The sequence below is a fragment of the Heterodontus francisci genome, chromosome 3, assembly GCF_036365525.1.
Source record: "Heterodontus francisci isolate sHetFra1 chromosome 3, sHetFra1.hap1, whole genome shotgun sequence".
Taxonomy (NCBI): Eukaryota; Metazoa; Chordata; class Chondrichthyes; order Heterodontiformes; family Heterodontidae; genus Heterodontus; species Heterodontus francisci.
This window is the reverse complement of record NC_090373.1, coordinates 110,631,060-110,654,472: the sequence shown is the minus strand read 5'-3', so window position 1 is coordinate 110,654,472 and position 23,413 is coordinate 110,631,060. Positions and strand designations below refer to the sequence as shown.

At 41.3% G+C, this 23,413-nt stretch overlaps 1 protein-coding gene across 9 annotated transcripts in view; it reads right to left on the bottom strand.

The window, feature by feature from the left end:
- The window catches only part of cep85l (centrosomal protein 85, like), a 380,598-nt gene that overhangs the window by 302,282 nt on the left and 54,903 nt on the right, over positions 1-23,413 (bottom strand). For 5 of the 9 annotated variants that reach the window (XM_068025467.1, XM_068025473.1, XM_068025481.1 and 2 more), the window contains one exon: positions 8,979-9,140. The exons of 3 other annotated variants lie outside the window; for them this stretch is intronic. In XM_068025467.1, the coding sequence (XP_067881568.1) occupies positions 8,979-9,140 (162 nt within the window). Of the gene's footprint in view, positions 1-8,978; positions 9,141-23,413 lie in introns of those variants that run through there. One more of the 9 variants, XM_068025484.1, reaches the window with a different exon arrangement.

Sequence of the window (23,413 nt, the reverse complement as noted above, 5' to 3'; positions counted from 1 at the left end):
TAATTTCAATGGCATCAGACAGGAACTCTCAAAAGTTGATTGGGAGAGGCTGTTTACAGGTAAAGGGACGCTTGGCAAATGGGAGGCTTTTAAAAGTGAGATAGGAAGAGTTCAGGGCTGGCATGTTCTTATTAGATTGAAGGGCAAGGCAGGCGAGTTTAGGGAACCTTGGTTGACGAGGGATATTGAGGGTCTGGTTGGACAAAGAAGGAGGCATATGTCAGGTATAGGCAGCTGGGATCAAGCAGGTCCCTAGAGGAGTATAAGGGATGCAGGAGTACACTTAAGAAGGAAATTAGGAGGGCGAAAAGAGTCATGAGATTTCCCTGGCAGACAAGATAAAGGAGATTCCTAATAGATTCTGTAAGCATATTAAGAGTAAAACGGTAGCTAGGGAGAGAGTAGGTCCCCTTAAGAATCAGTGTGGTAATCTATGTGTGGAGCCATAGGAAATGGGCGAGGTCTTAAATTAATACTTCTCATCTGTATTTACCATAGAGGTGGTCATTGAAGCTAATGAGTTCAAGGGAGGGAACAGCGATATCCTGGAGCATATCAACATTACAAAGGAGGAGGTGTTGGAGGTTTTGAAGCGCATTAAGGTGGGTAAATCCCCAGGGCCTGACCAGGTGTATCCTAGGATGCTATGGGAAGCAAGGGAGGAGATTGCTGGGGCCCTGGCAGAGATTTTTGTACCATCGTTAGCCACGGGTGAGGTACCGGAAGACTGGAGACTGAAGACTGAAGAAGGGCAGCAGGGATAAGCCAGGGAACTATAGGCTGGTGAGCCTTACATCAGTGGTGGGAAAGTTTTTGGAAGGGATTCTGAGAGACAGGATTTATATGCATTTGGAAAGGCAAGGTCTGATTAGGGATAGTCAGCATGGCTTTGTGCGTGGCAAATCATGTCTCACGAATTTGATTGCGTTTTATGAGGAGGTGACCAAGAGGATTGACGAGGGCAAGGCGGTGGACGTTGTCTACATGGACTTTAGAAAGGCCTTTGACAAGGTCCCACATGGTAGGCTGGTCCGGAAGGTTTGAACACATGTGATCCAGGGTGAGCTAGCCAATTGGATACAAAATTGGCTTGGTGATAGGAGGCAAAGGGTGGTAGTGGAGGATTGTTTTTCAGATTGGAGGCTGGTGACCAGTGGTGTGCCACAGGGATCGGTGCTGGGCCCTCTGTTGTTTGTCATATATATTAATGACTTGGATGAGAATGTAGGGGGCATGATTAGTAAGTTTGCAGATGACACCAAAATTGGTGGTATAGTGGACAGTGAAGAAGGTTGACTAAGGTTACAACAGGATATTGATCAACTGGGAAAGTGGGCAAGGGATTGGCAAATGGAATTTAATGCAGACAAGTGTGAAGTGATGCATTTTGGGAAGTTAAACCAGCGCAGGACATATACAGTGAATGGCAGTGCCCTGGGGAGTGCAAGTACATAGTCCCTTGAAAGTGGCAACACAGATAGACAGGGTGGTGAAGAAGGCATATGGCATGCTTGCCTTCATCGGCCGAGGCATTGAGTACAAGAGTTGGGACATCATGTTACAGTTGTACATAACGTTGGTTAGGCCGCACTTGGAGTACTGTGTGCAGTTCTGGTCGCCGCACTACAGGAAAGATGTGATTAAGCTAGAGAGGGTGCAGAAAAGATTCACAAGGATGTTGCCTGGTTTGGAGGGCTTGAGTTATAAAGGGAGATTGGATAGGCTGGGTCTGTTTTCCCTGAAGCGAAGGAGGCTGAGAGGGGACATAATAGAAGTATATAAAATTATGAGAGGCATTGATAGGGTAGATAGCCAGAGTCTGTTTCCCATGGTAGAGGTGACTAAAACTAGAGCCATAGATTTAAGGTGAGAGGGAGGAAGTTTAAAGAGGATCAAAAGGATATATTTTTCACATAAAGAATAGTGTGTATCTGGAATGAGCTGTCAGAGGAGGTGATGGAGGCAGGAACAGTAGCAACATTTAAGAGGCATCTGGACAGTTACTTGAATGAGCAAGGCATAGAGGGATATGGAATTAATGCAGGCAGGTGGGATTATTATAGATAGGCATTATGGTCGGCATGGAGGCGGTGGGCCGAAGGGCCTGTTTCTATGCTGTACGACTCTATGACTCTACGAGACCGCAGGAGGAAGAAAGCAAAAAAGAAAGTTTCTCAGATTGGCATGATGTGATGAATGGTGTTCGACATAGTGCATCTCTTATAAAAGGAATGGGCATGGAATTGAGGCAACAATATCAAAGTTTGCTGATGACATGAAACTGGGGACTATGGCAAACTGTACCAAAGATTGCAAGAGAACAAAGATAGATTAGCAGAATAGGCCAACATATGACATTTGCAACTCAAAGCAGAAAAATGTAAATTCATTTTTCGTGTCGGTATAGAGAAAAATACACCTTAAGTGATGAGACTTTAAATTGAGTGGAGGAGCAGAGGGATCTTGGTGTAAAGATATTAAGATAACTCAAAGTATCAGTGAAAATATGTAAGAACATAAAGTCAAAATGAATCACTGGTTTTATATCTAGATCCATAAAATTCAAAAGTAAGGAGCAAAACTACAAGAGCTTTGTTAGCCTGAGTTTGAACTATGGCATGCTGTTTGGGCTTCCTATTATAGGCAGAATATAAAAACAGTGGAACAGGGCAGCATTGAGTCACTAGGCCATTATCAGGGATGAAGGGTTACAGTTATGAAGTGACAAGAAGGTAGGGTTTTCTTTCTGGAGTTGAGAAGATTAAAGGGTTTCTTAATAGAAGTCTTCAAGATTACGAAGGGTTTTATAAAGATAGGTTATGATAAAGTAAACAGTGAGTATACTGTTTGCACTGGTCAGCAAGATGGTAACAAAAGGCACAAATTTAAGATATAGAAAGAATTTACAGCGAGGATAGAAAAATAAATTATCAAGGAGATATTGGAATGTGGAATTGTCTGCCACAAACTGTGGTTAATGGGATATTAATTGAGTGTTTAATTATATACATTCATTTATTATATAATGGGCATTAACTAGAGATTCAATTGTGCTCCTCTATATGTACAGGAGCAAACTGAAACTGTGGTTGTTGGGCACATTTGTAGTGTGTATCTCTGTAAATAAAATTTATAAAGTGTATAAAGATTAGGCTGCAGTTCTATCTTTCACCTCCTGGCTTTCTGGAATAGAACAACTGTGGTTGAATCAGAGTCCATAAATTCCATACACTGATCAGAAGGAAAGATTTGCTTTTATAAACACCTTTCACACACTCAGGATGCCCCAAAATATCTTACAGCCAATGAAATACTTCTGCTGTACCGTAGGGACAAACAACAACCAAGTTTGCACACAGCAAATGTCCCAAAAAACATGATCAAATAATTTGTTTTTGTGATGCTGTTTGAGAGTTAAATGTTGGCCAGAACAGCTCCCCTGCTCTTCTTCAAATAATTCCATAGAATATTTTAAGTTCATATGAGAGGGCAGGTGGGGTCTCAGTTTAACATCTCATTCAAAATAAGGTTTTTCTGACAGTACAGCACTCTCTCAGTACTACAGTAAAGTATCAGCTTGATTATGTGCTCAAGTCTTTATAGTGGAGATTGAACCCTCAACCATCTGACTAAAAGGCAAGGCAGCTACCAATGAGCCAATGTTCACACCTGAAATAAATAGATAGTTGCTTGAAAAATAGGAACAGTAAAAGGTACAAGAAGTGAGCAGGAGAGTCGGATTCGACTCAGTGGCTCATATGGAGGCTCATACCACTGCAGACTTGATAGGTGAAATGAACTCTTGATGCACTGTGACAATGTACGATTCCAAAAATAAACAACTTTGATAAAAACAGGAAACCATCTAATGCTGCGATGAATGACAACTAAAATTATTAAAATCTTCAAGAAAATATTGATTTATCTGACTATTTGCTGAGGTAGTGTATACAACTACAGTAACAATTTGCATTTATTTAGTGCCTTTAACATAGCAAAATGTCACAAGTACTTCACAGGTGTGTAATCAGACAAAAACTGACACCAAAGCAGGAGACATGAGGAAAGGTGGCCAAAAACTTGATCATAGAGGTAGATATTAAGGAGCATATTAAAGGAAGAAAGGTGGAGAGGCAGCGAGATTTAGGAGGGAATTTCAGAGTTGACAGCCAAGTCAGCTGAAGGAATGGCTGTCAAAGGCAGGATGAAGGTAGTGGAGTGAGCAGGACTTTTTTCAGCATGTACGTGTAGCAGAGTTTTGGACAAATTGATGTTTATGATGGGTAATGATGAAAGACCAGCAAGGACAGGATTGGAGTAATGGAGCTGGTGATGACAAAGCGTCAATAAGGGTTTTGGTGGGTGAGTAGTGGGAACAGACTGGTGCAAAGATGGGTAGCACTGTGGAGGTAGAAATAAATGTCTTGGTGATGGCGAGAATCTGGGCTATGAAGCTCAACTCAAAGTTGAAAATGACAGAGTTTGTAGGACAAGTAATGTTCGTGTCTGAAACTATACATAAACTAAATATCAACCTTAACTTAGGATTGCACTTTTACCTTCTTTGTCAGAAGGTCATTGGTTCAAGTCCCACTGCAGGACCAAGCACGTTGTCTAGATTTGTGTTTCACTGACAGAGTTCTTGCGCTGTGGGAGCTGCTTTCTTTTGAGATATTTAAAAGTAGTCCCTTCTACTTGTTCAGTTGAATGTAAAAGATCCCAAGACATTCTTCCCTCAATCATTATCACTAAAACCAGATTAATTGGTTAATTATCTCACTGTTGTATATAAATTAACTGTTTGCCTACAGCAGCTAGAATTCATTGAGCCTGATTTCGCTGGAGTTGGCATCTCACAACATACCCTGGTAGGCTTGTTTGCACACAGTTAGGTTCTAAAAAAATTTGTCCATTAAGTTGCTAGATATGTGAGCTGATAACGTCACAGCAAGGGCATCCGGGCACAGGGATAGGCACCAACATGTTGTACCAAAGACATTTGCCATAATTATTGACTCAGCCAGGGACATGGGGCAATTAATCTGTATATAAAGTGTATAGCCAATCTAATGTCATCAGAACACAGTCCAATTTAAAATGCATTTCTCCCAATAAATAAAGTAGCTAAGCATACAAATACCAATGGAGAGCAGCAAAACTGTATTAGCTAGCTAGCAAGCAAAATAGTATGCAATGCCAATGTGAATTACTTTTGCTGACAGAATAGAGCTAGCTATCACATGTCACAGGGTGGTAGATGCACCTTATCAGGTGATCTCTGTGGATTCAACTGTATCAGGAATGCAAACTCATCCAATCAACCATGAAACTCAAGGAGAAGATTGTTATTGTGGTTATTGAGCTAATGACTGTTTCAACATGGTCATTGAAACATAATAAATTTTTACTGTCTTCAACCGTTTTAACAACCATAAAGGTACATTTTTGTGAAGAACCTTTAAATGAGAAGACTAATTTATTGACTTACTTTCTCGTCACTAAGTGGGACACTGATTTACTGAGATACTTGGCATTTTGTTTGCTTGCACAAGTAGTCAATGTCTGCCCGCACACTTGTTCTAGTGCTGTGGAGTCTTTCGGATAGATGTCCATCTGTCAGGAGTGATCTTAATCGTGCTCTCTCCCTCCATTCTCTCTGTCTATGTCTCTCTCACCGCTCCCTCTCTGTGACCTCCCTCTCTGTGTTCCCCCCTCCATATCCCCTTTCTCTCACCCCTCTCTTTCTTGCTGTTCCTCTTCTTTCTCTCTGCCTCTCTGGCTGGAATTTTACATTGGGAAGCCCTGCCCACCAGTCAAAAAGTCAGGGCCCAGCCTATCTCCACCAGGCCTGGGTAGCCACGCTGGGATTTTATCCTCCCCAGGCCATTAATTTACCTTGGGCAGGACTTCCACCTCTCTGAGACTGGAAGTCCTGCCTAATGGAGCTGCTAGCCAATCAGCAGGCCGGCAGCTCTCAGTCCCAGCAGTGCCACCGGGAGCAGTGGCCACTGCTGGGACTGCACCCAGCCACAGCAGCAAGAGGACGACAGCCCTGGAAACAAGGTAAGTTTTTGGGTCCTCACCACGGACAATCGGTAGGGCCCCGGCGAGGCAAAGGGGGTCAGTTGGGGAGGTGGAATTTATTTCAGTGGGAGTGGTTGGGGTTTCAGGGGAGGCCCTCTGTGGGCTACAGGGTGCCCAATTAGGCCCCTCATTGTTTGCCCCCCTGCCTCCGTGCCTACCTGCAAAGGCAAAATAAAATTTTGCCCCGTTATTTTTTAGGCAGCATCTGACTCAATGGCTTTAAAGTGCTTTTGTATAACCTGATGATGTGAAACTTACTAGATAAATGCAAGCTCTTTCTAGTCACTTAAAGATTATGGTTGATCAAGAAACTAATTTTATATGTAATGCAAATGGAATCACTCCATTGAATCTGGGATTTTGAGACCAGTTCAAACAACCAATCTAAGTATAAAGAAAGCAACAGATGCAAAAAGGTCAGTTAGTTACCAAGGAGATTTAATTCTGAAAAAAACATGCTTACATGTGCCATCCTATTTTTAGCAATATGCTCAAAGTTAGTACTGTCTGATTGGAGTGAAGGAAACTGCTAAAATAGTACATTAGCCATGTATGGCAGCATAGTATGCTCTGGTACTCTGTTCGATGCAGTACAGCATTGAATTAATCAGCACTCTTGTTAGCAAATTGATCACATTCACATGTGTGCCATGATTGTCTTTCTATTTAAGAACAACAAAAAATATGAAAAAGAAAAGGTTGCTTGAACATTAAATTAAATAAACCTACATTTGCATTAATCATAGACTTCAGAACTTATTCAACCTTTTCTCCAATGAGAAAAGACTTCATTGTGGCAGCCTATCTGCATAATGCTATGTTTTGAGTTCCACATTCATCTTTGTGTACTTACAATTTTCCTACATTTACACTTATTCATCAGTTTCCTCAAAGAATACTAACTGCTGAATAATCCACGGGCTAAAGCATGGGAAGAGAACTGTTGTTTCAACTGTTCAGAAGATATGAAAATGATGGTGCTATGACTTAAGAAATATTATAATAATGCTTGTTAAACTGCACTAGCCTGTTGTCCCAAGTACTTTATTATATTTGTGATGTTTAGATCAGTAGTGTTTGCTGTTTAATGCACTAAAACATTTTTCCCACTGTACCACATAAAACAATGGTTGTTTCCAGTTTTGACAGTAACCAGTTTTTGAGAGAATATGAGATAGTTAACCCCACATATAACAAATACTACCTTGTCACATTGAACATCAGTTATGTGGGGTCCTTATTCAATGCAGAGTTAACTATAGGTTCTCCTTCTTCTCTGCTGAATTTACAGTTGTGGACTGTGCTGTGCTGCCATTACATGGTGGCTACAATGGAAAAATAATCCAGTGCTGTTCCTTAACTCTTGAAAAAGGCTGGACAGATAGCAGAACAACAGTGCATAAAGATGATCATCTCTGATACCCGATTCAGCTTTGACAGTTCAGGATGAAACATTGTAAATTGCAATTAATATTGTAAATATGCAGAATTATTACCATTGATTAACATTGCAGCTTAAAACATTCAAATCACTATGATTTAGATATTGACATGCTAAAATGGATATTTAATAATCAGAGCTGTCAATACCAAATGCGTTTTTTGCTGATCATTCAAAAAATGAATGTTATTTTTAATATTACTACAAATAAGCAACATTGAGTAACAACTCATCATTCAAATGGCTTTCTGCATTTACCTTCATAATAACAGCTATCATGCTGCTAAGTGAAAGACTGAGACATAGGAGAGATGTATAAAGACATTTTTTTTTCTTTTCTACCTAATATTACAGAGCTTCTCTATGTTTCAGTGTCAGTTTTTGTATGTGTGCTGGAAGCTGGGTAAACTGAATGCCTGTACTAGTAGAGAAACTGATATTGAAGGAATGGACAATCTCTATTGACATTAGAGATCCTCTATATATCCATACATAATATTGGATGGTCCAGCTGTCATATCAGCATCAAATGCCAAAGACTTGCAGGTTGATAAGTTAATTGGCCTTTATAAATTGCCCCTAGTATAGGTAGGTGGTAGGGAAATATAGGGACAGGTGGGGATGTGGTAGGAATATGGGATTAGTGTAGGATTAGTATAAATGGGTGGTTGATGGTTGGCACAGACGCGGTGGGCCGAAGGGCCTGTTTCAGTGCTGTATCTCTAAACTAAAACTAAATATAACTGACCTGTACCTGCTGGGCAAATGGTGTACATCCACTATATGATACATATTTGAAACTCCTGTGTTTGTGCACCAATGCCAGATTTTATGTACAAAAAGCAGAGGCGAAATCACATGACCCATGACTAGATGGCAGAGCACCTAAAATACCACTCCAGCACAGAGATGACAACATATCCATAACTGACATACCCAGCAACCTGAGCCAGTGTTAACTTACTAGTCGATGGTGGGGAAACAATTTCAACGTCTCCAATAGTGGTTGTGGCTGGACAGCACAGACAAGCCAGACCAGGACAAATGTTTGTAGAACACCAGCCTGCCAAAGTGGCTGTTTAGGCCCAGTTATATATGTTATTCAAGCGAAATATTTTAATACATTTTAGCACTGTAGTGTAGCAAAGCTAGACAGTTACAACCACTCACATTATACAAAGTTAACTTAATTTATAACTGAAACAGCTCAGATGATTCGCTGTGTCCAGAACTTCATAAAAACACAATACCCTCAGCGTTTTAAAATGAAATATTCTCAGGTTTACCACGTTACTTTCAATGTAATGGTCATAACTGCAGGCAGCTAGGGTAATGTGTCAAGAGTTGCTATCCACATCTGTAAAAGATCTACTCTCACCCATAACCATCAATGCACATGGCAATATGTTAAAGTAAACGTTTCACACTCAGCTACTGCAGAATCACACCCCACCTTCTATGCTTCCTGAACTTGAAGTGCCTATTCCAGTGTCTCCACTATCAGAGGTAGTGCTGAATCTTCTGCTGGTGTTATTCCGGACACGGGGCAGTAGCGTGGGGACCCGCCACACTGCTTCACAACCTGGAACCCATCCTGTAGGTGGTACATCAGGGCCTGCACAGTGACAAATCCAACCATATGATAAAATGCTGTTAGACATTGTTTTGTAAACAGGTTAATACTGCATGAAGAAATATATTAATAGAACAAATAATTCCCGAATATTTTGCCTGAGGGTTACTTGCTATTTTGAAAGTTTCTGTCCAATTCCTCCCAAACTCTCACCGTAATTTTGCTTCAGTTTCAAATTAATTTGAGAAGCTTGTGACCTGAAGGCAGTCTTTCCTGGCTGTTCTACAGTCATTGACAATGCATATTATTGTCAGACTTTCAATGTAGGAAGCTTGTTCTGGAACTAAAAAGAACTACCATTTAACACTGGCAGTAGCACAGTTTTAATTTTAAAATGATAATTTTCAGCTTATTACTGTCAAAATGCAGTATTATGGAGGAGGCCAACTGAGTGGTGTTCCCCTCTCTGCTTTGTAATAGAAATGTAAAATAAAAATCAGCCTTGTTGAGCCATTTATTTGATAATGGGTTCACATATACCAATCTTTTGATTTTGGTACACTGACTACATTTTTAGTTTTGCTTTAGCTTAGTTCTGCGCGCTACTATTTTTGCATTAACTTTAATATATTGATAGTGCCGAAGGTTCTAAACAAAGGGATTGTTAAGTTGGAGGTAATAAAAATTAATTGCACAAATAGGGGGACATTTCTCTAGGTGCTAACTGTAGTGAAATTATAAATGTGTTTATAAAAACAAATTTACGGTAATGCTAAATTTACCCTAATTTTCTTTTCTTTTAAACCAGTTACTTGTATTTTATGTTCGACCCTCTGGTGATACATCTCCTTATGCTACACACTATCAGACAGTAAAAGGAAAGCAGGTGACCTGCTGCCGTGGTTCTCTCAATGCAACCAGCCAGTTGAAGCCGGATGGGATGCAGTCCAGATGACTTATCAACCCCACTGCTTTTCCCCTCTGCTTGGCCCTTTCTTATTGTAGCACAGATGAAGTGGAAAATTCACTGTACGGGGAAATCCTAGATGTGATTCTTTGTCTCGCCTTTCTATGGGATGGTCAACATGGAATATCTCTTTATCCCTTTTTAATATCCTTTTGATACTTCTGTTTGAACTACAAGTGATAACATCAGGAAACAAATGGCTTGTAGAATTTGCTGAGCTGAATTACTAATAATGGATACGGCCGTTAGCCCAGGGTATTTAACTGATTGTGTTATTTCAACTGTGCGTGTTGATTCAATGCTCTTACACAGATGTATGCTCTTTAACTCCTCTTGTCCAGTTCTCAAATATTCCATTTACATTAACCAATAAAAAAAATCAAAGTAGACAGAAAAGCAAAAGAAAGTAAAAATGGAATCCACCTCATATTGAAGAGGGGAAGTACTATTTTCAATGCAAGCAATTTGTGCAATGTGCACAAATCATTGAAGGTGGTAGGGCAGGTTGAGAAAGTGGTTAATAAGATATGCAGGATCCTGAGCTTTAGAAGTAGAAGCTTAGAGAACAAATGTAAGAAAGTTATGGTGAACCTGTATAAAACACTGGTTCAATCAGCTGGAGTATTGGGCTGGATTTTAAGAGCCCATTGCTGGTCTCAGCAGCGAGCTCAAAAAATGGCGGCCCGCCCGTGCAGGCTGCATGCCAAAGAGTTGCCGCAATCTTAAGCGCGGCAGCTCATTTAAATAGCCAGGGCGGCCCGCACCCCCAATCACGTGTCTGTTCCCGGCAATGGCGCAGCTGTCTGTGCGTAGACACTGGTGCCATTTTTAAAGGGCAGCCAGCCCTGCTGCCCAATTTAAAATTTTAAAGTCCTACCCCCCAAAATTAAATAAATAAATTTCTAACACCCCTTTCCCACCTCCCAATTACAATTGCAGGAACTATTTGCCCTTTCTCCCCCCAAAACACTTACCTTTTACATCTGAGCTTCCCACCTAAAACTGCACAAAATTTAAGGTTCAACGCTTCCCACCATCCCATACACTCACTACGTGTATTTGACCCTCCCCATCGCACTGATAAACTTACTCACTCCCCCCTCCAGTGTGGTGCCTCGTTACCCCATACGGGGATCTGAAGGTGAGGGACTGCCAGCCACCGCGCTGCAGATCGCAGCGGGCCCTCAAGATCGCAGGTGAGTCTATTTAAATGTATTCATTTTATTCATTTGAATATTTAAATTGTGGTCCCGTTGCGCAGCAGCAGGGAGGCTGCCATGGAGCCTCGCCGCCGCTGGGAGGATTGGCGTTGAGGTCCGTGGCGGGCCTCATCTTCAAGCCCCCCCCCCCCCCCATGGAACCCAACGCCGGGGGAGAACAAAATGCAGCCCATTGTCTCCAATTCTGGGCACTACACATTAGGAAGGATGTGAAGGCAACAGAGAGGGTGCAGAAAAGATTTCTGAGAATGGTTCCAGGGATGAGGAACTTCAGTTACGTGGATAGATTGGAGAAGCTGGGGTTGTTCTTCTTAGAGAAAATACAGTTGAGAGGAGATTTGATAGAGGTGCTCAAAGTCATGAGGAGTCTGGAGAGAGTAGGTAGGGAGAAACTGATCCCATTAGGAGAATGGTTGGAAACCAGAGGATGCTGATTTAAGGTGACTGGCAAACGAAACAAAAAGCGACCTAAGGAAAACTTTTTATGCAGTGAGTGGTTAGGATCTGGAATGCACTGCCTGAGAGTGTGGTGGAGGCAGATTCAGTAATGGCGTTCAAAAGGGAATTGGATTATTATCTGAATAGAAAAATATTGCAGCGCTGCAGGGAAAAGGCAGGACATTGGGACTAACTGAGTTGCTGTTGCAGACAGCCAGCACAGACATCACAAACTGCATGGCCTCCTTCTGTGCTGTAACCATTCTATGATTCTATGGGTGAGTGTTTATGACAAAACTGCTTTTTTAGCCTTCTTTCACTGGGACCTGATGTGAACATTAGGAACGGCAATCAATTTGTTTGGGAAAGCAGGATACAGATGGCGCCATTTTTTGTGGTAAGGTAGTGAAGTAGATCACATGTCCATTATAGAACCCGCCCAATATTTACCTGCCCTGTTAGATTACTGCCCAGCCAGCGAAGGCAAAAATTTACCCAAACTAGTGATGAGAATGCATTTCCACTTTAAGACAATGAGCTAAAGAATCACGTGAGTAAGAGTAGACCGATTGCTGTTTACTGAAGCAATTGTTTTCGCCCTTCTGTGACTATTATGAAAGGAAAGTCAAATGCTGTTACTCTTTTGGAAATAAACTTGTTCTAAAATCTAAGACTATGGTAAAGCTGCACAAGGAATATGGTGATGTACAGATTAGTACTCTTATTTATGGTATGGGATGAGAAGCAGAGCACTTTTGTAAAGCTTTCTCATTTGAGTTAGCAGATCAGAAAAATAACTATGAAAGTGATGCAAAATGTTTGATGAATACTTTGTTCCAAAATGTAACATGCTTTTTTAGAAAGTGTGCTTCAACCAGCACAGCTGGAAACTGGAATCATTTCTCTGAAATCTCTTTAAACTGATAAACTTTGTAAATATTTAGAAAGCAAAAATGAACTAATCTGGGACAGTTTTATAATTGACATTACTGGCAAAGGATCTGCAAATAAAATCAGGGCTGACACAGTTGTCCAAGTGGCACAGCATTCAGAGCTTATGAAATGGTAGGTAGCAGAGGGGAAGTGTCCAGAAAAAAAAAGGCCAACTAAAAAACTGAAACAGGTTGCACATAAAGCCAGAAATTAGATGCGAAAGAAATAAAAATGGAATAATCTCCAGAGAGAGAGATTCACCAAGCCTGAAATTACCTTTGTTTTGTATGTGATGCAATCACAGCTACAATCAAAGAAAATAACTGTCCAGTGCATAATAAAACATGTATGCAGAATGATAAGCTGGGTAGTTTGAAATAGTCTGTAAAATCAATGTTGTAAATTAGCACCAATGATCGGGATCAGTTATGTACGACGATGACACAGATAAATTATAGGGTGGGGGTGCACCCGAAAATAAATGGCAGGATTGTAACTTTTAAGGCTGATACCAGTGCAGAAATCACTCTTACAGTACAGATATCCCCAGTCAGAGCTGTCAAATTTTATACAACAAAGCCCATGGAGGAACTGAATTGCTGAGGTAATCTATGAAGTACAATGTATATAAGAAAGGAAAGTCAAATTTTTATTCTTCGTGATCTGGAGTCACATGTTAATGAATTGCTTGGCAACAACCAGCATGCAAAATGGGTCTGCTACAGAGAGCAGAGATGATTAACAAAGATGTTTTGTGTGGCTTTGAGAACCCGTAAAGATGTAGTTTAAGTACAATGCAGTCCCTTATAGTGTGAATACAGCCCATAGCGTTCCAGGTGACAGTAAGCATATTGGATGTATCATCTTGTGAGCTTTGTTAGATTCGTAAAGCAATTTAAAGAATATAACCTTATTATCCACAGATAAATGGGGAGGCTGATAGAACTGTTCAAACTGCAAAAAGAATCATCAGGATCCTTTGCTAGCTTTACTGGGCAGCAAGGCAGCTCCAATTACAGCTCCAGATAAATACAGTTAATAGTAGGAAGACAGTTCAAAATTGAGGATAAAATTGATGAAGCAGATTGGCAAAAAAAAAGCCAAGGAATCTTATCATCAGTGTTTTAATCAGAAATAGTCAGTTAGATTACTTCCAGAGCTAGAATCTGCTTATTAAGCTTGATGGAGAAATTAGGGACATCCCGCAGCAGGCAAGGACTGAATTCCAAAATTAGCTGGTAGCTAATGGAACTATCTGCAAGAATCAGATACATTTACAACTGACATGGGTCAGATCAAGGTTTGCAGATTAAGAGTGAGGCACCAGGCACCACCAGCAATGGCTGAGAATTCAGCTGTTCTGGTGTTACGTCCTGGTTAAGGATTGACTCCAAATGTTGTGCCTGAGCAATCAGCATAAATACCAAAACCTGAAGTGAGAACTTTCAATGGGAAAAGTGGATGAACATTTGAAGTGAAAGGAGATACCAGACTATGGGAAGAAATCAGGATACCAAGATGTGTTTAAGATTCCTCTAGAAAGAGCTGTCACAGACATGATGGGCCAAATGGCCTCCATCAGTGCTGTAAACTCCAGTGGTGCTATGGAGATAGGATATGAATAATCTATAATTGACCTCCGATTCATTAAACACAGGTGAAATGTGTCATTTCAAAGGTGGGTTTTAAAGATTGATCTGATTGCATCTTTGGGATGATGGAAACCAAGGCTGCGAAAAGTCTGGTTCAGCCTCAAACAGTTGCCAGGAAGAGGCATGGTATGGTCAACTGGGTTGAAGGCTGCAGACAGGTTGAGAAGGATGAAGAGAGATCGTTTACCATTGTCACAGTCACATGGGATGACATTTGTGACTTAGATACGAGCTGTTCTGGTACTGTAGCGGGCAGAAACCTGGTTGCAGGGATTCAAGCATGGAGATTCAGGAAAGATGACCACAGATTTTGAGGTGACAACATGTTCAAGAACTTTGGAAAGCTGAAGGAGGTTGGAGAGGGGTGGTTGTTTGCATGGACGGAGAGGTCAGGAGTTAGTTTTTTGAGGAGATCAATTTTTTGAGGAAATAAAATTAATAAATTACCCCATATGTTGCACTTAGCTAGACAAAAAGGGCAAGTTCCAAATTAAATTTATATTCTGATGTAATTAGCTGAATTTTGTTGGCAAAATAAAGTAATCCCAAATTAATCCCACTGCCCTCAACTTTCTTTACCTCAAATGCTTATCCACCTTTCCCTTAAAATTTGCAACTACAACCTATGGTAATTAACCTTCTGGCCCTTGGCTAAGAAGCCGAAAAATAAGTGAAGGAACATAGAAATTGAGCCACGTACGAAAGTGTGAAATAGGTGGAACAATTAATATTAGTGTAAGGAGAAAAGCCGTGAAGTGATAGTTAGAGTACCTTGAGTCTGCATGTGAGCTCAGCCTCTGTTGCAGTACACCTTAACAACCTTTGCCAGAAGTCTGTGATGAGAACTGGACAGTTTGAGGAGATGTGCAAGAGGGTGAGTAATCGCATGATGGAAATCTCCCACATATCAATTAACTTCCTGTCTAATAGCGAATTGATTCATTTTGTGTTCAGACAAAACCACTTCAAAAATATTTTACAACCTTTATGAAATACCAAGAGGTTTTTGAATAAAATGGGCTTTTGGAGACATTGACAAATGACCACTAAAATGGCACAGTGCTATCTCTGCTTGGTAAAATAAAAGTACTGTCGTGACATTAGGGAATAATATCTGTACTTCTCCCTCCCTCCAGCTCTCTCCTATCTGATAAGTAAAATAAGAGTGTAAAGAATCAACAGCTTGTGTGACAGGGGGATTTGCTTCCACACACTAAACAAAGGTGGATTGCCAATGTTTTAACTTTGATGCTGTAAAATTTGGACTAAAGACTAAGATACAAGCTTATTTTACTGAAGCGATCAATTAATTCCTTCCTGCCCTCACTCTTTGACTACACTGTTGCTATAACATTAAAGTGAAGATCATTTTGAAAGAAAAAAATTAAGACAATAGGATAAATTTTCATCTTCACCGCCAGGTCAGCACCCATTATCGTAACAACCTGATACTCATTCTATTATATAAAATCAGGCAGGTGCTCTGCTCTGTCAGGTTACCATCCAGGCAAAGTCAAAAACTTATCACAATATCTGTTTATCTCTGTAATTAGTGGTCCACAAGCTAAATTGCATTCTCAGAAAGTTTCAGGATTTCAGGTTATGTAATCCTGTGATTTTGTTAGTGGGTCATTAATTACAGAAAATATCAGGACCCTGGAAGTCCACAGGGAATGAAAACTATCGGTCTCCCACAATAAATCCAGTGGGAAAGCACTGTAGAATTTTGGGGCCAGGCATTCCCCTATCTTTCATTGGAATAAAAGAATTTTGTCCAAAACAATTGGTATTATTACCAGAATAAATGGAGTGTGAATTGCCAAACAGGCGTAGAAAATCCACAGGGGTGCAATTCCAGGAGTTGCAGTTATGGTAGGGTCACATTCATTGCAGAACTCCACAGATGATTGAGCTTTGGGGTGGTCAGGGAAAGGAGGCTGATGGTGTGGGCCTTTGGCAGTGTGGAGGCACATTGGTGCTGGCCCCTGTCTCCAGAAATATCCAAGTGGCACCTGTATAACGCAAGTAAACTGCTCCCTCCACCTCAGAACAGACAGGGCGATAGTCAGTTTGGTTGATAGAGCTACAGGTGTTCCCTACTTGTGAAGATTTCAAGGACACTGCCCCTTTGCTTCCAGGGGATGGAATTAAAAGACAAAGGGACAAAGCTAGATTTTGAACCGAGGACTGTGAAACACAACACCAAAAGTAAAAAATGCAAGCAGTCAGTTTTTGTGTTAGTATTCTGAAAAAAATATAGTGCCAAAAGTAAGTAAGTCAGCCACAACAGGAATAAGGTGCACAGTTTATTATTTCTTTCCACATTTTTGACAAGAGAAGTGATGTTTGCAATCTCACAAAAAGAAAAAGTCTTGCATTTATATAGAACCTTTCACAGCCTCGGGACATCCCAAGGCACTTTACAGCTGATGGAGTACTTTTGAAGTGTAGTCACTGTTGTAATGTAGGAAACGCAACAGCCAATTTTCACACGAGAAGCTCCCACAAATTGCAATGTGATTCTGACCAGATAACCTATTTTTGTGATGTTTACTGAGGGATAACGTTTGGCCAGGAAACTAGGGATAACTCCTCTGCTCTTCTTCAAAATAGTGTCATGGGATCTGTTACATTCACCTGTGAGAACAGATGAGGCCTGGGTTTGACATCTCACCTTTGAGTAAGAAGGTTGTGGGTTCAAGTTCCACACCAGGCTTGAGCATAAAAATCAAGGCTGACACTCCAGTGCAGTACTAAGGGAATGCTGAGCTGTCAGAGGTGCTGTCTTTTGGATAAGATGTTAAACTGAAGCCCCAACAGTGACTACACTTCAAAAGTACTTCATTTTCTGTAGAACACTGAGTCATTCAGTTGTCATGAAAAACACTTTATAAATGCAAGCCTTTTTTTACTTTTTCTGAAAATGCAGCACTCCCTCAGTACTGCACTTGGAGTATCCTAGATGATTTGTGCCCAAGTCTCTGGAGTGGGACTTGATTCCACAAACCTCTGACTTACAGGCAAAGATCCTACCAATGGAACCATGGATTACAGCTCAAAAGTCACTTCTCTTGAGCTGTGAGATTTCATTCACAAGGGAGAAAGGATTAGAGAGCTATAAAGGCAGAGTGGGAAGAGGTAATTACATTGGGAAGAGGTTCTCATGGATTACAAATATTGACATAGACCAATTGTGCCAAATTGTCTGTTTCTGTGCTGTAAATTTTATGTGATTCTATGTAAGTATGGGAAATTTGCTTTGACTGTCAACGATTCATACCTGACCTTGCCTTCCGAAGCGTTTTCTCCATCCGCCTTCTAAGTGATGGAAGGTGCACACACAAAGGCAGGTGTAAAAGGCACAAGCTTAGAGTTTCCACACTTGTATTTCCAAAGCAATTCACCCAAAATCAGCCAAACCAAAGGATCAAGGAATTTCAAGCACAAGATACATCTAGTACAAATCAAACTTCCATGATCTTTGCATTGGTTCAAAAAATGTCGTGCTGCCACAGAACTGACTACGCCCCCAGATTGAATTAATCACTGTGGCAAGTTTCCACTAATTGTGCCACCTTCAAGGAGGCTCTTAAAATTAAGCCTTTATATGTGCAAAGGCATTAATAGGTATATTTTAAAAGCTTTTAAATGTTATTTATTAAAGAATTGATTACCATACACTAATGTAAATAGTAAATGCTTCTGTATGGATTTTAAAAGTCATCTTCAGTTATTTAAAGTTGGGATAACCACAGGTTGTGGACTGGACACTTTGATTAAAAATTCTAATTTTTGCGATAAATCCATTTTCAGCTGTATTAAAAAAATTGCACCTGGTTACCACTCTTAAATACATCAAGGAATAGCTTTGATGCAAACATTTCTTTTTTAAAAAATACTTTCTAAAACTCTGCCCAATTGCACAGTTTTAGTGCAGATTTTACATTCAGCAATATGCAAATGAGATTGAATGGAAACTTGTGTAAAAAATCACTTTGCGAAACTAGTGCCATTTTGAGCACAATTTGAACCCACTTCACAATTGTGCCCAAAGCGAAAACTCTTGACCTTGCAGGCAGGTTCATTGGTGTGGTTGAGGAAGGTTTAAAATAAATTGGCAGGGGGATGGGCAGCAGCATATAGAAGTAGAAAAGACAAATAAGGTGCATAATGTGAGAATGTTGGACAGTGCGAGAGAAGGAAGTAGTTCTATATTAGATAGGCATGGATTGAGAGTGCGACAAGAAATGTTAAAACAGGATTACAATGCATGTATGTAAATGCACAAACTGTGGTGAATAAGGTTGGTGCGCTACAAGAACAAATAGCAGTGTGGGAATATGATGTAGTGGCAATAATGGAAATGTGGCTTAAAAATGGTGAGGACTGGGTGTTTAATGTACAAGGATATAAAGTGTTCATAAAAGATAGAGAAGAAGCAAAGGGAGGTGGGGTGGCAGTACTGATGAGGGAAGACATTGTAGTGTCGGAAAGAGGGGATGTCCTTGATGGAGCAAGGACAGAATCCATTTGGTTATAGTTGAGAAGAAAAAGGGTATGATCATGCTACTCGAGGTATTCTGTAGGCTTTCGGGGCAATCACACTGTTGGGAGTGTACTAAAGACCCCCAAACAGTCAGAGGGAAATAGAAGAGCAGATAGTAGGCAAATCTCTGAGAAGTGCAGAAACAATAGGGCAGTAATAGTACGGGATTTTAACTACCCCAATAGTAACACAGATAGTTTTAGTGTGAAAGGAATTGAGGGAATAGACTTCTTGAGATGCATTCAGGAGAACTTTTTTGACCAGTATGTAGCAAGTCCAACAAGAGAGGGCGCAGTTTTAGATTTAGTTTTAGGAAATGATGATGGGCAGGTGGAAGGGGGGCAGCTTCTTAAATGTTGTGAGGGTTCCTGCGTCTACCACCCCTTCAGGCAGTGCGTTCCAGATTCCAACCACCCTCTGGGTGAAAACATTTTTGTTCAAATCACCTCTAAATCTCCTGCCCTTTAGCTTAACTCTATGCCCCCTGGTTATTGACACATCAGCTAAGGGAAAAAGTTTCTTCCTTTCTACCCTATCTATGTCCTTCATAATTTTGTATACCTCAGTCAGGTCCCCCTCAAACTTCTCTGCTCTAAGGAAAACAACCCTTGTCTATCCAGTCTCTCTTCATAGCAGAAATGCTCCAGCCCAGGCAACATCCTGGTGAATCTCCTCTGCACCTTCTCCAGGAAAATCACATCCTTCCTGTAGTTTGGTGACCAGAGCTGTACACAGTACTCCAGCTGTGGCCTAACTAGCATTTTATGCAGCTCCATCATAACCTCCCTGCTCTTATATTCTATGCCTCGGCTAATAAAGGCAAGTATCCCATATGTCTTCCTAACTACCTTATCTACTTGTGCTGCTGCCTTCAGTGATCTATGGACAAGTACACCAAGGTCCCTCCGACCCTCTATACTTCCAAGGGTCCTACCATCCATTGTATATTTCCTTGCCTTGTTAGTCCTCCGAAAATGCATCACCTCACACTTCCTCAGGATTAAATTCCATCTGCCACTGCTCTGCCCATCTTACCAGCCCATCCATATCGTCCTGTAATCTGAGGCTTTCCTCCTTACTATTTACGACACCACCAATTTCCGTGTCATCTGAGAACTTACTGATCATACCTCTTATATTCATGTCTAAATCATTAATGTACACTCCAAACAGCAAGGATCCCAGCATCGATCCCTGCAGTACACCACTGGTCACAGGCTTCCAATCGCAAAAACAACCCTCGACCATCACCCACTGCCTCCTGCCACTAAGACAATTTTGGATCCAATTTGCCAAATTGCCCTGGATCCCATACCTTCTTGACCAATCTCCCATGCGGGACCTTATCAAAAGCCTTACTGAAGTCAATGTAGACTAAATCAACTGCTTTACCCTCATCTACACACCTAGTCACCTCCTCAAAAAATTCAATCAAATTTGTTAGACACGATCTCCCCCTGAGAAAGCCATGCTGATTATCCCTGATTAATCCATGCTTCTCCAAGTGGAGATTAATCCTGTCCCTCAGAAATTTTTCCAATAGTTTCCCTACCACTAATGTTAGACTCACTGGCCTGTAATTACCTGGTTTATCCCTGCTACCCTTTTTGAATAATGGTACCACATTCGCTGTCCTCCAGTCCTTTGGTACTTCTCCTGTGCTCAGAGAGGATTTGAAAATTTGTGTCAGAGTCCCTGCAATCTCTTCCCTTCCCTCACCTAACAGCTTGGGATACATCTCATCTGGGCCTGGGGATTTATCCACTTTTAAGCCCGCTAAAACCGCTAATACCTCCTCCCTTTCAATACTAATTTGTTCAAGTATATCACAATCCCCCTCCCTGATCTCTACACCTACATCGTCCTTCTCCATAGTGAACACAGATGAAAAGTAATCTTTTAAAACCTCACCTATGTTCTCCGGCTCCACACATAGATTGCCACTTTGGTCCCTAATGGTCCCTACTCTTCCTCTGGTTATCTTCTTGCCCTTAATATACTTATAAAACACCTTGGGATTTTCCTTTATCTTGTCCGCCAGTGTTTTTTCATGCCCCTTCTTTGCTCTCCTTTTTTTAAGTACCCCCCCCCCCCCACCCCCACCTGCACTTTCTATACTCCTCTAGGGCCTCTGCTGTTTTCAGCCCTCTGAATCTGCCATAAGCCTCCTTATTTTTCCTGATCCAATCCTCTATATCCCTTGACCTCCAGGATTCCATGGACTTGTTGGTCCTACCCTTCACCTTTACAGGAACATGTTGGCCCTGAACTCTCACTATTTCCTTTTTGAATGACTCCCACTGTTCTGATGTAGACTTTCCTATAAGTAGCTGCTCTCAGTCCACTTTGGCCAGATCCTGTTTTATCATATTGAAATTGGCCTTTCCCCAATTCAGTACCTTTATTTCTGGTCCATCTTTATCCTTTTCCATAACTACCTTAAATTTTACAGAGTTATGGTCACAATCCCCGAAATGCTCCCCCACTGACACTTCTACCACTTGTCCAGCTTCGTTCCCTCAGATTAGATCCAGTACCGCCCCTTCTCTTGTCAGACATTCTACGTGCTGGCTCAAAAAGCTCTCCTGGATGCGCTTTAGGAATTCCGCCCCTTTTAAGCCTTTTGCACTAAGACTATCCCAGTTGATATTGGGGATGTTGAAATCCCCTATGATGATTACCTTATTATTTTTACACCTCTCTGAGATTTGCCTGCATATCTGCTCCTCTATGTCTCCCGGACTGTTTGGAGGCCTGTAGTACTCTCCCATCAAAGTGATTTCCCACTTTTTATTTTTAAGTTCTACCCATATGGCCTTATTTGAGGAACTTTCTAAGATGTCATCCATCCTTACTGCAGCAATTGACTCCTTGATCAATAGTGCAATGCCACCTCCTCTTTTACAAACCCCCCTCCTCCCACCTCCTCCGTCAGGCCTGAAGATTCTACACCCTGGAATATTGAGCTGCCAGTCCTGCCCTTCCCTCAACTATGTCTCTGTGATAGCAATAATATCATATCCCGTGTGTTAATCAATGCCCTCAATTCATCTGCCATGCTCGTAAGACTCCTTGCGTTAAAATAGATGCAATCTGCCTTGCATTATTCGCTTGTGCCTTAACAGGTCTATATTTGCTCTGCCTTCCAGACTGACTTAGTTTCTCTTTGATATTTGGCTGTACATCACCCCTACTGTATCTCCACTCTGTATCTCATCCCCCTGCCAAATAAGTTTAAACCCCCCCCCCCCAACAGCACTAGCAAACTTCCCTGCAAGGATGTTGGTCCCATTCTGGTTCAGGTGCAACCCATCTTACTTGTACAGGTCCCACCTTCGCCAGAAACAGACCCAGTGATCCAGGAAACTGAAGCCCTCCCTCCTGTACAATGTCTTCAGCCACACATTCATCTGCTCTATCCTCCTATTCCTATACTCACAAGCACATGCCACCAGGAGTAATCCAGAAATTACAACCTTTGAGGTCCTGCTTTTTAATCTGCTACCTACCTCCCTAAATTCTTGTTGCAGGACCTCATCCCTCTTTCTACCTATGTCGTTGGTACCAATTTGAACCATGACCTCTGACTGTTCACCCTCCCCCTTCAGAATGGTTCCAGGGATGGGGGATTTTAGTTACAAGGTTAGGTTGGAAAAGCTGAGGTTGTTCTCCCTGGAGCAAAGGAGATTGAGGGGAGATTTAATACTGGTATACAAAATTATGACAGGCTTAGATAAGTATGAAAAGGAAAAACTGTTCCTATTAACTGATGGTACAAGGACTCAGGGACACAGACTGAAGGCTTTGGGCAAGAGATGCAGGGGAAATGTGAGGAAGAACCTTTTTACGCAGCGAGTGGTAATGATGTGGAACTCGCTGCCCGTGAAGGTGGTGGAAGTGGAGACAATCAATGATTTTAAAAGGAAATTGGATGAGCACTTGAAGGAAATAAACCTGCAAGACTACGGGGATAGAGTGGGGGAATCCACAGAGAGCCGGCATGGATTCGATGGGCCAAATGGCCTCCTTCTATGCCATAAATAACTCTATGACAATATCAAATTGATATCACAAAGGACTCTTGTTGTAACACTCCTGTGTTCTGCTATTATATGGTAAGATATTGGTAGTATAGACGCAACCCAAATATTGACAGACTGCACATGAGAGTGACCAATAATGCTGCACCTGAGAGATTATCTAATGGAGGCAATAAAATTCTAACATTCCATATTTTGGTAGGAATAGTTGAAGAGTCAGTGCAAAGGGGACTAACCAGTTACACTGCCAACTGCCCCCGACAGTGCCAAATCTTTAGAAATGCTGTTTGTGAGGGCGAACGCTATTTCTAATTAGTTCTGAAATTAACCCTATGCTGGCTTCAGACCCTGCAGGCCAAAGTAAATTACATCAATGTACAAAGCAAGACTGCAGATTTATATTGCTAATGAGCTTTCCAAATATCTTCAGAGCACTAAGCATGGTCTCTGCTGTGTTTATTTATTTAATTCAAGGTGGGGATAATAGCACTACAATTAGCTTCAGTGCACAGTCTAGGG